The sequence below is a fragment of the Equus przewalskii genome, chromosome 16, assembly GCF_037783145.1.
Source record: "Equus przewalskii isolate Varuska chromosome 16, EquPr2, whole genome shotgun sequence".
Taxonomy (NCBI): Eukaryota; Metazoa; Chordata; class Mammalia; order Perissodactyla; family Equidae; genus Equus; species Equus przewalskii.
This window is the reverse complement of record NC_091846.1, coordinates 80,587,037-80,601,016: the sequence shown is the minus strand read 5'-3', so window position 1 is coordinate 80,601,016 and position 13,980 is coordinate 80,587,037. Positions and strand designations below refer to the sequence as shown.

At 60.4% G+C, this 13,980-nt stretch overlaps 1 protein-coding gene across 6 annotated transcripts; it reads left to right on the top strand.

The window, feature by feature from the left end:
• The first annotated feature begins 10 nt into the window (after nt 1-10).
• C16H13orf46 (chromosome 16 C13orf46 homolog) lies at nt 11-11,976 on the top strand. Of its 6 annotated transcripts, none has more exons than XR_011528287.1 (9): nt 1,505-1,852; nt 5,776-5,827; nt 6,344-6,431; nt 6,576-6,623; nt 7,161-7,254; nt 7,616-7,663; nt 9,071-9,138; nt 11,563-11,643; nt 11,803-11,976. XR_011528287.1 is itself a non-coding variant. In XM_008518129.2 (8 exons), the coding sequence occupies exons 1-7, from the start codon at nt 1,630-1,632 to the stop codon at nt 11,627-11,629; spliced, it is 543 nt and encodes a 180-aa protein (XP_008516351.1). In that variant the 5' UTR covers nt 11-1,629; the 3' UTR covers nt 11,630-11,643; nt 11,803-11,976. The 6 variants fall into 6 exon arrangements, 4 of the variants coding, with proteins under 4 accessions (XP_008516351.1, XP_008516350.1, XP_008516349.1 ...); XR_011528288.1 differs by having other exon boundaries at nt 1,506-1,801; XM_008518129.2 differs by lacking the exon at nt 7,161-7,254 and having other exon boundaries at nt 11-1,801.
• The last annotated feature ends 2,004 nt before the right edge of the window (nt 11,977-13,980 follow it).

The following is a 13,980-nucleotide window of genomic DNA, read 5'->3' as shown; positions in this document are numbered from 1 at the left end:
TTGCGTGGCTGGCAACCTGAGCCCACATGGCCAGGATGCTGCACACTTGTTTGGGGACAGAAGTGTGAATCAGGGAGTCTCCGGCACCTGGTTCTGAGTGTTTGTGACACAAGTGCTATCACTTGTTGTCAGGGAAGGACCTACCATGATTTGTCCCCCAGGGTCTTGATGACTGAGGAAGAGGGCACCAGCAGTGTCCCGTGAGGCTGTGTTACAGGCTGAATTGCGTCTCCCAAAACACTTGCATGAAGTCCTGACCCCAAGACCTCAGCTGTGGCTATATTTGGAGACAGGGTCTTTGAAGACGTGGTTAGGTTACACTGGGTCACTGGGCAGGCCTGATCCCACATGATCCAGGTCCTCATAAAAGGAAGAGTTGACAGTCACGGACAGAGGGAAGGATGGCCTGTGAGGAGACCACGTCCACACCAGGAGAGAGGCCTCAGCGGAACCAGCCCGCCCAGCCCACAACTCAGGCTCCCACCTCCAGTGCTGAGACTATGTGTGTGCTGCTCGAGCCACTGTCTCTGCTGTGTGTCACATCTCTGGTGTGTGTCATGTCTCTGGTATGTGTCACATCTAGTGTGTGTCACATCTCATGTGTGTCACGTCTCGTGTGTCATGACTGGCGTGTGTTGGCTCTGGCAGGTGTCACATCTCGTGTGTGTCATGACTCTGGCATGTGTCACATATCTGGCATGTGTCACAGCTCTGGTGTGTGACATGTGTGTGCGTCACGACTGGGGTGTGCCACGGCTCTGGTGTGTGTCACATCTGGTGTGTATCATGTCTGGTATGCATGTCATGGCTCTGGTGCATCATGTCTGGTGTGCATCACGTCTTGGCGTGTGCATCACATCTGGTGTGTGTCACAGCTCTGGTGTGCATCATGACTGGTGTGCATCACATCTGGTGTGTGTGTCATGGTTCTGGTGCATGTCTGGTGTGCATCACATCTGGTGTGTGTGTCATGGCTCTGATGTGCATCATGTCTGGTGTGTGCTTCACATCTGGTGTGCGTCATGTCTGATGTGTGTCACATCGTGTGTCATGGCTCTGGTGTGCGTCACATCTGGCATGTCATGTCTGGCATGTGTGTGTCATGTCTGGCATGTGTCATGGCGGTCCCAGCTGCTCCTGCGGATGGCAATGCTGCAGCAGGTTTGTGAGTCCAGTTTGCCAGCCGTCCTCAGTGCCCTCTGAGGCCGTGTCTGTACAGAGACCTCCTCTCACGCAGGGAGAGGATGAGGCCGCCTCCGCATCTTCGTCCCTTTGCCCAAGTGTCTGCACCAACTTTGTCCCTGAAGGAAGAGACTGACTCTTGGCTCTGAGATGCAGACCCCGCGGCAGGCGGCCTTGTCCCTGAGAGCCCATGTCCCCAAGGGCCGTTCCTCTGCCTTCTCTGGCAAGGGACTGGCCAGTGGGAGGCCCAGCACATCCACTCCCCAGCCCTGTGGCCTGCTGCAGGGCTGACCTCTGACCTCTGACTTGGCGGTGATGTCACAGGGGCCACTTAGCAACTGGGGGCACACTCCCGGCTGCTGGTCGTGAGGGCGGGAACCATGTTCTCCATCTGCAGGCGTGCCTGAGAGCCACGTCCTCCTCCTGAGACCTGAGGGCGTGAGCAGAATGGAGAAGGATGCCACAGCCGCTCACCGCAGGCACCGGCCAGGCCCCGGGGCACCTCCCTCCGGGGCAAAGGCCAGTGAGGCAGCCGAGCTCCAAAGGAGCAGGAGCGTGGGTGGCCTGCTCCAGAAGGGGGACCCCCCGAGCTGCATCAAGAAGCTGTGCCGGGAGTCAGGTGGGAACACTGCGGGCGCCCCCTGCCCCTGCTCAGACCCCACAGGACCAGGTCAGTGTGGTGCTCCAAGGTCGGCAGGTGGCAGAACCAACCTGGGGCTCTGCGGGCAGCCTGAGGGCCAGGGACCGTGTGGCAGCTGCTGCTTCCAGGGAGGGTGGGGATGGAGACGTGGGAGAACACACAAGGAAGCGTACCTGGTTTATAGTGAGGCCCAGGGTGACGCCGTGCCTCCATTGGGAGCCACGGCCTTGGGAGGGTCAGCAGGGAGCCTGGAGGTGCCACCTGTCACCATGAGTGGCACGGGCAGCTTTCGCACATATGGTGTGTGGTTTGCACCTGGCATGGGCGCTTCCCACTGCAGTACATCCCTCAACATGCCAAGCAGGTCATGGTGCGGCCGAGTGGGGACGAGCACCCAGACGCCCTCATCCTCTGTGACTTGCGTCTGGAGCACAGTGACCTGCTCTCCCGTGTGGGCGGCCATCTCCCTCACCAGCCCTGGCACAGCAGGCCTCACCCTGGGGGACCAGGGATGCTCCTGTCACCTGCCAGGGCCTTGGCAGCCCTGGCCTCGCGGGACATCCACACAGCGCATAGCCCTGTATGAGGTTGTCAGGGGCGCCTGGAAGTGAGCCCAGTGGGCAGGGAATTCAAGCCGTGCGCGACTGTAGAGGCAGCGCTGTGAGGAGCTCGTTCTCCAGTTTAATGCCCAGAGATGCACTACTGGAGGAGGAGGCGCCGGGGGCCGCGCAGGGGCTGCTGTGTGGCTCTCCCCACGACCTCCTCCTGTGGAACCCCCGAGCAGGGCCACATGACCCCAGGCTCACACAGGAGAAGCGGAGTACCCAAAGAAGGAACCATCCTGAGTCAGCTGAGGAAACTGTGGTGGAAGGAGGGCAACTTGAGGACAGCGTTGCGGGGCCGTGGGGCGCTCAGCTGAGGAGGGGCTCAAGGTTCCGGACACTCCCACCCACACTGCTGGGTGTCCCCAACGGTGGGCGACAGAGAGGCCTCCACCTGCGCACTGTCCCCTCAGTGCCAGGCCCCGTGGGAGGGGCTTGGCCTCCCCCGCGTCGAGAGCCCGCAGGATGCAGACCCCAAGGCCCCCCAGCCATGCGCACTGCCGTCCACATCGTAAAATGAGACGAGGTGATGCAGCCTCGCCAGGGGTGCGGACTGACCCGGACGGGATGCACACACTCAAGGGGAGCAGGATGACATCTGCCTTATGGGCAGGTGGGAGGCAGAGAGAGTGAGGACACCTCTGAGCCGGTGCGAGCAAGTCGCTCAGGGAAGACAAGGCTGTTCCAGGAGAGGAGCGCAGGGACCCGTCGCTGTGTTCTTGGACTGCCCCAAGCCATGGCCACCTGCCTCTGCCTAGAACCCTGCCCTGCTCCCCAAAGAACCTCCCGGCTCCAGCAGCTGACTCTCCGCAAAGCCTCCCAGGCCTCCCCTCGCCCCGGACTCCCCTCGCCCTGGCCTCCCCCTCACACAGGCCTCCCCCTCACACGGGCCTTCCCTCCCTTCCCTCACCCTGGCCTCCTCTCACCCTGGTCTCCCCCTCACACAGGTCTCCCCTCGCCCCAGCCTCCCCTCTCCCTGGCTTCCCCAGTGGCTCTCCCTAGCACTCTGCTCCTGCTCCACCGCCCCCACAACATGACCCAGTGCTCAGGGAGGACGTGGGGGAGGCACAGATGGACCACTAGCCATGCTGCACAGGCAGAAGAAGCAGCGCGCCCCCAAAAGGCCCCACTGGATCTGCACAATGGGGCCTCACCGAGTTGCAGAGTCAGCACTGGCTACTGAGGGGTCCGGGAACCATGTCACCCCTCCCTGGCCAGCCTCGTGCCTTTTCCACACTTTCTGATAGTTCACTAACCGCAAGAGAACTGGCCTAGGCCACCTGGCCCTGCCCTACCCCGCGGCCACCCAGCCGCACCCGACCCGCAAGGGCTCCTCATGCTGGAAACAGCTGGCGCGTGGTAGGTCAGAGGACCGTTCCAACTCTGGCCAGAGAAAGCCAGCAGGGATGCGCTGTTCACGGCCTGGAGCTTCTGACTGTCCCATTCTCCTGAGACCCCGAGCACAGCCCCAGCCGCAGGTCACAACCCTGCCTTCTACCCGCCTGGCCACTCAGCAACCAACTCGCGGAAGGACGGACTGCTCATCGCCTCACGGGTGCGGGACCAAGATAAACACAGGCTCTTTCTTAGCAAACGGAGCAGGGGAGCCGCGAGCGTGCCAGAGTTTGTACTTCCTGAGACGAGATGTGTGAGACGCGTTTCCAGGCCCACAGCCTTTGGAGCAAAGGAAACTCGTGTTTCTCTTTCCTAATCTTTCCCTTCTCATTAGACGCATGTTGTAGGGAGCAGCAGGGTCTCAAGATCTGCCTGGGACAGCCGTGTCTTCTAAACACATGCACATGTCTGCACACACAGACACATGTGCACACATGGCCTAGGGGGCTGCTGAAGATTTTCCAAAAGAAGTCAATTTTTAAATCTCTGCCAGAAAACTGTGGATTCTGAGTTGTCTCAGTCCCCCTATCTGGCCTCTTCTCCTGAGGGACATTATGAGAGTTCCCAAGTTCTAGAATATTCTCTGAAAACACAGCTCCCCTCTCCCCACGCTTCGTCTGCCGGGATAGCATAGCACAGACCAGCATGGGTCCCGAGCCGGTGCTGAGCCGCAGATGAGAGAAGGATAAGAGAACTTGGTTCTGTCTGCGGGAAGCACAGACCAGAGATGAGAAGGTCTGATGACCAGCCAGGCCGTGTGTGCCGAGCCTGGAGGCCTGGCCATGACAAGAGCTCCCCCAGGCAGGTTGCCCAGGGCAAGGTTCCCCGGGCCTGTGGAGGATGGTGTTGGAGGATGGCAGGGCCCCAGGACTCATTCCAGGGCAGCGACAGCGCGAAGGACCAGGTGGATGGGCCCCCGGGGAAGCTGGGCAGACACAGGCCCCTAGGGGAGCCCGGCCATCACCTCCGCCTACAGGCACCTGGCCCTGGGGCCTGTGAGCTGAAAGGACACCGAGTGGTGTCGCTGATCCAACCCTGCGCTCTATAGGGAATCCTCCAGGACCAGGTCACTCAGAGGCCCCAGGCCTCCCCTCAAGAGCAGGATGGAGAGCTCAGTGTTGCCCTGGTGTCTGTGCCCCGGCCTTGGGTGCATGTCGGGCTGGAGGACCAGGCTGTCATCTCAGCCGTTCCAGGCTCAGATGTGGCCACACAAAAGCAGGACCTGGAGCCCCTCGGAGGCTCCATCTCAGATCCTAAGGAGGGTTAGGAAACCCTGGCTATGTGAGTCCTCCTCGAAGGCCAGCTCATCCGCGAGCCCCAAGGAGAAATGTGCTTAGAGGAGCCACCTGGGGAGGCTCTGTCCTGCCCAGTCACCCATTGTGGTTTCACCTCCATTGATGGTGGACGGCCGCTGTGCACACAAGAGTGTTGGGGGGGCTCAGGGAGCCACGGTGCCTGCTGTCCCTCGCGCCAGGACAAAGATCCTCACCACCGGGTATCTGTTGGCACTTTTCTTGGAAAAAAGACCATCTACCTGCAGCGATGCCGTCAGAGGAGCCAGGAGGAACTGGCGGCCAGAGGACTCTCCCAGGCCAGCCGGGTGTCCTCATCCTGGACCTCCATGAGGTCTCCGCTCTGCTCTGCATCGGCTGCTGCCAGCCCAGTGTGCCGTGACTGGAAGACGCCAAGGGTCCCATCTCACATCTGCTGTGAAAGCAACGCCGTCAGCCCTGCCCCAGCTCCCCGGGCACATGGGTGGGCCTGTGCTCCAGGGTGAGGGGTTAGAGGGCAGTATCCTGGGGCAGGCATGGGGCAGAACCGTTGGGATGAAAGTCTAGACCCCTTTTAGCTGTGACCGTGGGTCCAGGTGGACAGTGGCAGCCAGTCCCAGGAGCCTACGCCTGCTGTGGCCACAGGACGGAGGTGCTGACGACCAACTCCACCCTTTTCTCACAGAGTCTGAAGACCAGGGAAAGGACCTCAAATGTGACCCTGAGGAGGTCACCAGGTAAGAGACCAGCATCCGTCCGCAGAGGCGGTGTGCAGGGGCACAAGGAGGATGCAGGAGACGGCACCAGGGGCCCAAGGGAGCTGCAGGCGTCCTGAGAGCAGGATGAGGCAAGGTGACACGAGGGTCTCAGGGCAGCCAGCCCCCCCGCCCGCCCCTCCTACTGCATAGCCCAGAGCCTGGAGCTTGCGCCTGGTCGCCGAAGTTCCCTGGGAACTCCGAGGAGGTGCTGTCTGTCATGCGGACGCTGGCCTTGGCCTCCATGTTGGGGATGGTCTGGACAGTTTGCAGATCCAGCCTCTAGGGGCACTGCCCAGTCCCTGTTCCCTCTGCCCGCCACCCACCCTCCTGCCCCAGGAAGGAGAAGGCCCCTCACACTCAGGACCCTCGGCCAATGCGGGCGACGCGCAGGTTCCAGCGTCTTCCAGGCTGCCCGATGCCCAGGAGGGAGGACATGTTGGCTGGAAGCCGTGTGCCTACAACGCCGGCTCCAATCGCTGCCCTGCTTCCCCACAGTCACGCAGACCTGAAGGAGCACAAGTGGGAGGAGAGTCAGCACATCCTCGGGAAGGCAGACCGTGAGAGTGGAACCGCGGAGCCGGAGGTGGAAGAGAACAGCTCAGGGGCCGGGGGCAGGGGCAGCAGGTGGGGAGGGCCCGGGGGCCAGCCCTATCCTTTAATGTCCCCGCACGCTGGCCTCTTGGGCCAGAGTCTTGCCTTTGTTTACCTGTTTGGCATCTTCTTACAGGAACAGGACCCCGAGTCCCCACAGCTGGAGGACCTTCTGGAAGAGGAGGTAAGAGCTTTTCCCTCAGTCACAGAAGTCAGTCAGGGAGGCCTGTCAGGCCCAGTCCTGCTGGACCCTGAGTGTGCTGCGGACACATGGTCCCGGGTCATCTTGTGGGGCGGTGCTTCAGGCTGGACCAAGCCCTACCTCGAGCCCCTGAGAGCCTTCGGGGTCAAGCTCTGTTTTCTTGGCCCGAAGCTGGGGCATCCTGGCCCCAGCTCACCAAACGGCAGAGACGCTCAAGGTATGCGGGGCCCTGACAGGAGGTGACCACCAGCCTGACCTGGCCCAAGATGCCCCCCGAGCCACTGCCCTGAGGCGCTTGCCTGAGACGGCAACGCCGTAGCCAGAATGTTCTTCTTCCAAGGGAAGGCGGCTTTCCTTCTCAGCCGATCGCGTGGTCGGGAACGGAGTGGCCGCTGGACAGGCTTCTCCAGGACTTGCAGCGACAGCCCTTGGCATGGTCCCGGGGTTCTGGGGAGGCCTTCGCCCACCCTGCCTCTTCTCTGGGTGTCGACTAAAGTGCTTGTTGGAAACTCATTCCAGGACAAGCCAGGCTCCAGTAGCGGCCTGGGGAAGCAGTGCCTGGGCGGCCAGCCTTTCCTGGCAGGACGGCATCCTGTGTGGCCCAGCTGCGCAGGTCTGGGTGGGCGCAGGGGGCCACCTCAGCTCTGGCATCGCCTCGTCCCCACAGGCCCTGGTTCTTGGAGGGCGAAGGCTGGGAGGCCCTCTGGCGTCTCTGGGACCCGAAGGGAGGTGCAGAGGGAGAAGTGGGAGGTCAGCTTTTCTCCCCCAACCTCCCCCCAGAGCCAGCCTGTGACAGCGCACCATCCACACGGCCACCTCTCCCCGCCCAGCTTCCCAGCAGCCCCATGAGCGGGCCAGTGTCTGGTGGTCCGGGTGGTGATGGCCCAGGGCCAAGAGCCCACTATCCCAGGAAGTCTCCCCTGGCCCAGCTCGTCCATGCCCGTCAGCCATGCCTCTTTGGTTTCCATTCACAGAAGCCATCTGTGTTTGTGGAGATTGATCTGGGAGACCATGCCGAGGAGGTAAAAACCCTCAGACAGCAAAGCCAAACCGCACACTGGGAAACGCTCGTGCTCAGGCCTCAAGGCTCTTCCGAGGAGCTTGCCCCTCCCTGTGTGCTGGAGGCTGAGGCAGAGACGAGCCGGCAGTGCCAGGAGAGCTCAGGGTGTCGAGGATTGGCCTGGGGGCCAGAGGGCACCCTCACCTCTTTGTCATCCTCCCTCTCTCCAACCTGCATGCATTCCAGCACCGTCGGAGATGCTAAGGCCTGGATCACCCTCGGGGTGCCTGTGGGCCCCGAGAACCTCTTGTGGGATCAGGCTGAGGTGGTAGAAAGGACACACGCTTAGGAGTTAGCAGACCTGGCCCCCACGTCCAGGTCTACCAGTAAATGCTCTAACAAGTCACCATACCTCTCTGTCTCGTCTGTGAAATGGGGACCTTAGCAGCACCCGTACCCCAGTGTTGTTTTGTAAAGCCCTCAGAACAGTGTCTGGTACCCAGAAAGCCTCAGTATTAGGTATCACCATCACCACTATCATCATCACTATCATCACCACCTACACCATCAACACCACCATCATCCTCATCATCACGATCATCACCACCACCATCACCATCATCACCATCATCACCACCTACACCATCAACACCACCATCATCCTCATCATCACGATCATCACCACCATCATCACTATCATCACCATCCTACACCATCAACACCACCATCATCACCATCATCACCACCTACACCATCATCACCACCGTCACCATCATCACCACTGTCACTACCATTATCCTCATCATCACCACCATCATCACCATCATCCGCATCATCACCATGATCACTATCATCACCATCATTCATCACTGTGACATCAGCATCACATTTTCTATAAAAATGAAGTGGTCAACCTAATGGCCTGTCTGGGTCTTTCCAACACAAATATTCCAGGATGTCTTTCTGCATTTCTCTGCTGCAGTGAGCAGTCATCTTTTCTGAAGTTCTCTCTTGGCAAATTTAAGCTCCGGCTGGGATCATTCATTCCCAGATCGTTCCTTCTATCTCTTTGCCCTCAGAATATGCTCCACGGTGAAGAGAGCTGGTTACTAACCCCACCCACGGCTGTCACAGGGGACCACATGTTCTAAGGACTGAGAGAGGGTCAGCCAGTGGCAGAGTTGGGACTAAGGCCCAGGTCCCCTGAACTATGGTCAGGAGGTCACGGTGACCCACATCCAGGGCACTGTTCCTTGGTCAGGGTCCCGACTTGGAAACTTCCACTCGATGGTGCCACATCTCATAGGAGGACATTCAGGCCCAGCACAGTCTTCCCCATGCAGCCCTTGGGCAAGTCCAGCAGGTCTGGCCTGGTGCCTGTGGTTAAGTCCCTCCCCAGGCCCTCAAACTGCTCCGCTCTTTCCCACAGGTGGCCACGTGTGCCACGAGAGAAGAGAAGCGGTCCCAGATGGACGTGGGGGATTTGTCAGAAGATGAGTGAGTGATACAGTAGCTTCCCGTTGGGGAGGTCAGGGAGACTTTTCCTCTGCTGTGGTTGGCAGGCCCACCTGCCTCATGTGGCTGGACAGGACTGTGCTTCCCCTCTTCTCCTGGGCATGCACAGAGACCTAAGCTTTTGTCGAGGCTGGAGGGGCTGAGAGGCAGGAGACAGGTCATCTAACCGCCTGGGCTTAGGGACAACCTTCACCCTGAGCCGCACCTCACGCCATAGCCAGACCCTCTCTCCACCCCCATCAGCCAGCAGAACGGCCAGAAGATGAGGGAGGGAGAAGAGAAGTTAAGCGGGGGTGTCACCGTGTGGCTGTGCTGGCTTCTCAGGTGGGGTTTTGGCTGCAGAGGTTGCAGACTTGGTCCTGCAGGCAATGGGAGGACCTGTCACATACAGCTAGTTTCCTGACAAGTGGGCCAGGCCTCGGGGCCTGACTGCCTGCACCCCAAAGCGGTGGAGAGTGTGTAGGGCCAGCGAAGCCCCACGACTTCCTGAGTCCGTGAGGGTCCTGGGAGCAGGGGGAATGGGATCCATTTTATTTTAACAATACAGAGAAACACAAGGAAGAAAATGGCAATTTACCCTGCTCCCACCTCTTGGAATCAATAGCTGTGTTAATGTCTTGGCTTATGGGCTTGTACATTTTTTTTTTTTCTGGGAAACATTGGCCCTGAGCTAACATCTGTTGCCAATCTTCCTTTTTTTTCCCTCCCCAAAGCCCCAGTACATAGCTGTATATTCTAGTTCTTCTGTGTGGGCCACCTCCACAGCATGGCTGCTGACAGACGAGTGATGTGGTTCCGAGCCCAGGACTGAACCTGGGTGACTGAAGTGGAGCATTGCGAGCTTTAACCATGAGGCCATCAGGGCTGGCCGTGGCTTGTACTTTTTTTAAAATAAGAATTTCTCTATTTACTTGATAAAACTGATACATGATCATTCTAAATAATGGAAACGATGTGGAATAGCACAACAGAGAGGGAAAGCATCAAATCAGGGGCCTGCCCTGTGGCGTAGTGGTTAAGTTCTGTGTGCTCTGCATTGGTGGCCCAGGTTCACGGGTTTGGATCCTGGGTCCAGACCTATACCACTCATCAGCCATGGTGTGGTGGCAACTCACGTATCGAGGAAGATTGGCACAGATGTTAGCTCAGGGCTAATCTTCCTCAGCAAAAAAAAAAAAAGCATCAAATCAGCAGATCCCACCTCTGAGAACAGTGAACAGCAGGGCCTGCACAGGGGCACAGACTCAGATGAAGGCCAGGCCTGTGCGGAGGGAGTCTCCCTGGAAGATTGTGGCGTCATCACTCGGGGCTCACGGGGCAGTTGTGGCGATTACTGCCTTTCCCGATGTGTGTGTTCTGTGAAGAAGGTTCACTCTGGCTTAGCTCAGAAGACTGCATCTCCCTGACCTCCACTTGCACAGCTGGCCACACCGGCTTCCACCAGGACATGAGAGCTGCCTGTCACCCCAAATCCAGGTGGAAATAGGCAGGCTTTTCCCGAGTAGATCTTTATTTTTCTCGTCATTTCTTGGTGGACATCGTGATGGATTCAGCCACACTGGACACAACTGGCTGGCTTTATTTTCTGCCCCAAGGGCTGGACAATCCTGGCTCCACCCTCTTGGTCTCAGCACCCCCACTCCCATGTTCAGCTGCCCCAGAAAACCTATGAGACAGGGCCAGTGCCTAAGAGCCAAGCCAGCAGGGCATGGGAGGGGTCTGTGGTGGGCCCTCCACGTGGCCTGGCCTGGACACTCGCTAGGTGTGGTCACCTGTCTGTCCCACTGCCCTACTCACCTGTAATCTCAGTTTTCCTCTGAGCCGAGGCTTCTCTGTCTAGCCCTCTCCCTCAGGCCCGTTCAGGTGGTGGGGTCAGACCCTCCACATGCTACCTGCCCAGTGGGACCCTCTGGCTCTGGGCCATGGGATCCCTGCAAAGGGAAGGGAGGCTGGAACCTCATCCCAGAGGCAGTCTTGGTTGGAAGTGGAGACCCCAGAGACCGCCCCACAGGGAAGGGAGCACAGGCCCCCAGGTCCTGGACACGGCAGGTCAGGCACAGGCATCATCCACCTGTGATACCTGCACAGCCAGCCTTGGGGCCTAGGGACGACTTGGCTCAACTGAGCCTTAGGGTCCCCCATGTTCATGGGCCCTTCTGGCTCAGGCCTCGGAGGGAGGAGCACAGAAGACGGCGGGTGGCTGGCAGGCCAGCTCTGCACCGGCGTCCGTGTTTGTGCGAGGGCCCTGGAGCCGCCCCTGGCTGGCAGGTCCTCGGCTCCTGAGGCCTGATGAAGTTGGAAGGGAGCCCCTGTGGTGCGCTTTTGGGGTGGAGGAGGTGCCACACGTGGCCTGGGGTTCCGTGGCCAGTGGGGGATACCTCTCTCACCCTCTCCTGTCACCTCCAGGACCAGGACCAGCTGGGTGTGCTGTATCCCCTACTCCACCAGGAAGAAGGTGAAGCAGAGCGTGTAGCAACCCCAGGGAAGGTAAATCAGCCCGGGAGACGTGGGAGGGGGCTGAGCGGGAACCCGGGGGTCAGGGGCTGGAGCAGGGGCTAGGCCAGCCCTGACCCCCTCCCAGCCCGCCACCTGCCCCCTCTGGCCAGTAACCGAAGGTCTCTGCTTCCGTCCCCTGGGGTTGGCCAGACCGAGGGACGAGGGACACAGACAAGCAGCCCTGAGAAGCACCACGCGGCCTGTTGCAGGGGCGCCAGCACCATCCCAGGCATGACCCAGACCCGCCGGGCGAACGATGCACCATCTGTTAAAAAGACACAATAAAGAGTGAACAGAAGCTGTTCTCCCCTCCGGCCCTCGAGAGAGCTTGGCCCTTCCTTCCATGTGTCTGATTCCACGAAACATACGGTGGGGAGGGGAAGCGAGCTCAGGGCAGGTGGCATGTGGCTGAGCCTCCAGGACATGTGGCCCTGATAGTGGCCGTGATCGCACAGCCCATCCTCCTGAGCCCATGAGCCCCAGAAGCAAAGTCACTTCCCCATGGGGCCCAGAGTGGGCTCTGCCCTCGGCGATGGCCCTTAGGCTGGGCCACAGATCTGCCTGGGGGCCCGGCCCCAACCAGAGGCGACCCCAGGGCATGCCAGGAGCCCCAAGGGGTCAGGTGTTGTTCCCTGAGGACCCGGGGCTGAGCTTCACAGGGAGGCCTGGGGCCCCGTGTGCCGGGGCCTGTGGGAGCCAGCAGGGCCGCATTGAGGACATCACGATGGGCACCCACTTGCTGGGTGGGGGCAGCAGGCGGCGGCCCACAAGGGAGACTGACAGGCACCCCAAGGTTCCCTGCTCAGCCCGCGAGTCTCAGGCAGGTGGGTGCAATCGCGATTTCATGTGCTTCAGCCCGAGGCTGGGAAGGTGGGCCCAGAGCGTTCTGCAGACACACCCCACCACCCACCAGCACACACACTCCCTCGCTCTCCCACACGAGAACACACGCGTGCTTGCACACACGTGTGCACACTCGCACACGGCATGTGTATACCCCACCTATGTGCACACTCACACACACACACCACACACATGGGCACATGGCTATGCACACAGCACACATGCACGCCCTCGCATACGAGCACACATGGGCATGCAAAGGGCATGGTGGTGACGAGCAGGATCTCTGAGAGGGAGGGGTCCCTGGCCCAGGGGTCAAAGGACACAGGTGACACCCTCCAATCCCCGCCACACGGTGTCACCCTAGTTCTCCCCAACAGCGACCGCGTCCAGCTGGGAACAAGGAGGCTCAGAGACACAGAAACAGCACTGAGATCTGACCCTGGAAACTGCCTTCCTGGTGGGGCCATGGCCGTGCTATCAGATGAGCCGATCGCAGGACAGGCGGCTCTGCCAGCACCAGGAGTTGCTGCGCACGAATGGTCCCATAGCACTGCCACTGCCTGTCCCCCGGATACGGAGACATCAGGCCGGGACTGTGTCCCAGCCTCTGGGGGCGGCCCCTGGTCCCTGCACCTGAGCACCAGCTGCTGCTGCCAGGTGGGTTCCCAGGAAGCTTCTGGAAACAGCTGGTCTGTCTCCCAGCCAGGGCAGGAAGAGCCTCTGGCCCCGGAGCAGCACTGGCCTGAGTGGTCCCGCCGGCTCCTCGGTGCCCGGCACTCAGCCACAGGCCAGGAGGGTGCCGGCCCCAGTTGCCCTTTCCTATCTGTCTGTCCATCTGTCATCAGTCCCTTGTGGCTGTGTGCCGCTGGCCTCGTTCGGAGCTGTGAGCTGCCTGTGCTGCCATTCGGGGCCTCAAGGGTGGGGTCCCCATGCGTTGGCACCACGTGGCTGGCTTGGGGGTGACCTTCTGCTAGTCAGGAATATAAGCTCTCCAAAACAAGACACACATTTGACTTCTCACTGGGCCTCTGACCACCTCGGATGGCTCTGCTCCTGCCACAGGTCTGGGCGTCCATGGGGTGCTAGTCCAGGGTGGCCCTGCGTGGAGGCCGGCCCGAGGGACGCGGAGGGCCTGGTGTGCCAGCGTGGCAGGTGTGGCTCTGCCTCCTTCTTGCACTCCGAGTTCTGAACCAGACGCCTGAGTGAGGGGCCGTGAGCGAGAGGTTGGGCCTCTGCTCTGGGCTCCCGGGTGGCCCGGTGCCCTCTGCTCAGCCGCGGCTCCCTCGGAGCGAGTGCTGCTGTGCAGTGTGGCTGTAGCTCTGCAGGCCTGCGTGTCTTTCCCACCAGAGGGATGCACCTGTCCCAAGGGCTGTGGGGGGGTGAGGCAGGCTGGAGACAGAAGCAGAGCAGACAACGAGGAAACCCGTTCTCCTCACGTTGCTCCACCGCGCGGGATGGCGTCAGGCCGACCCGTGCGTCAAG

Coding starts and splice junctions, on each gene's coding strand:
- C16H13orf46 (XM_008518127.2), top strand. CDS start 1,630: ATGGAGAAGGATGCCACAGCCGCTCACCGCAGGCACCGGCCAGGCCCC. Junction 1,853..5,775: donor CTCAGACCCCACAGGACCAG/GTCAGTGTGGTG, acceptor CTTTTCTCACAG/AGTCTGAAGACCAGGGAAAG. Junction 6,432..6,575: donor GTGGAACCGCGGAGCCGGAG/GTGGAAGAGAAC, acceptor ATCTTCTTACAG/GAACAGGACCCCGAGTCCCC.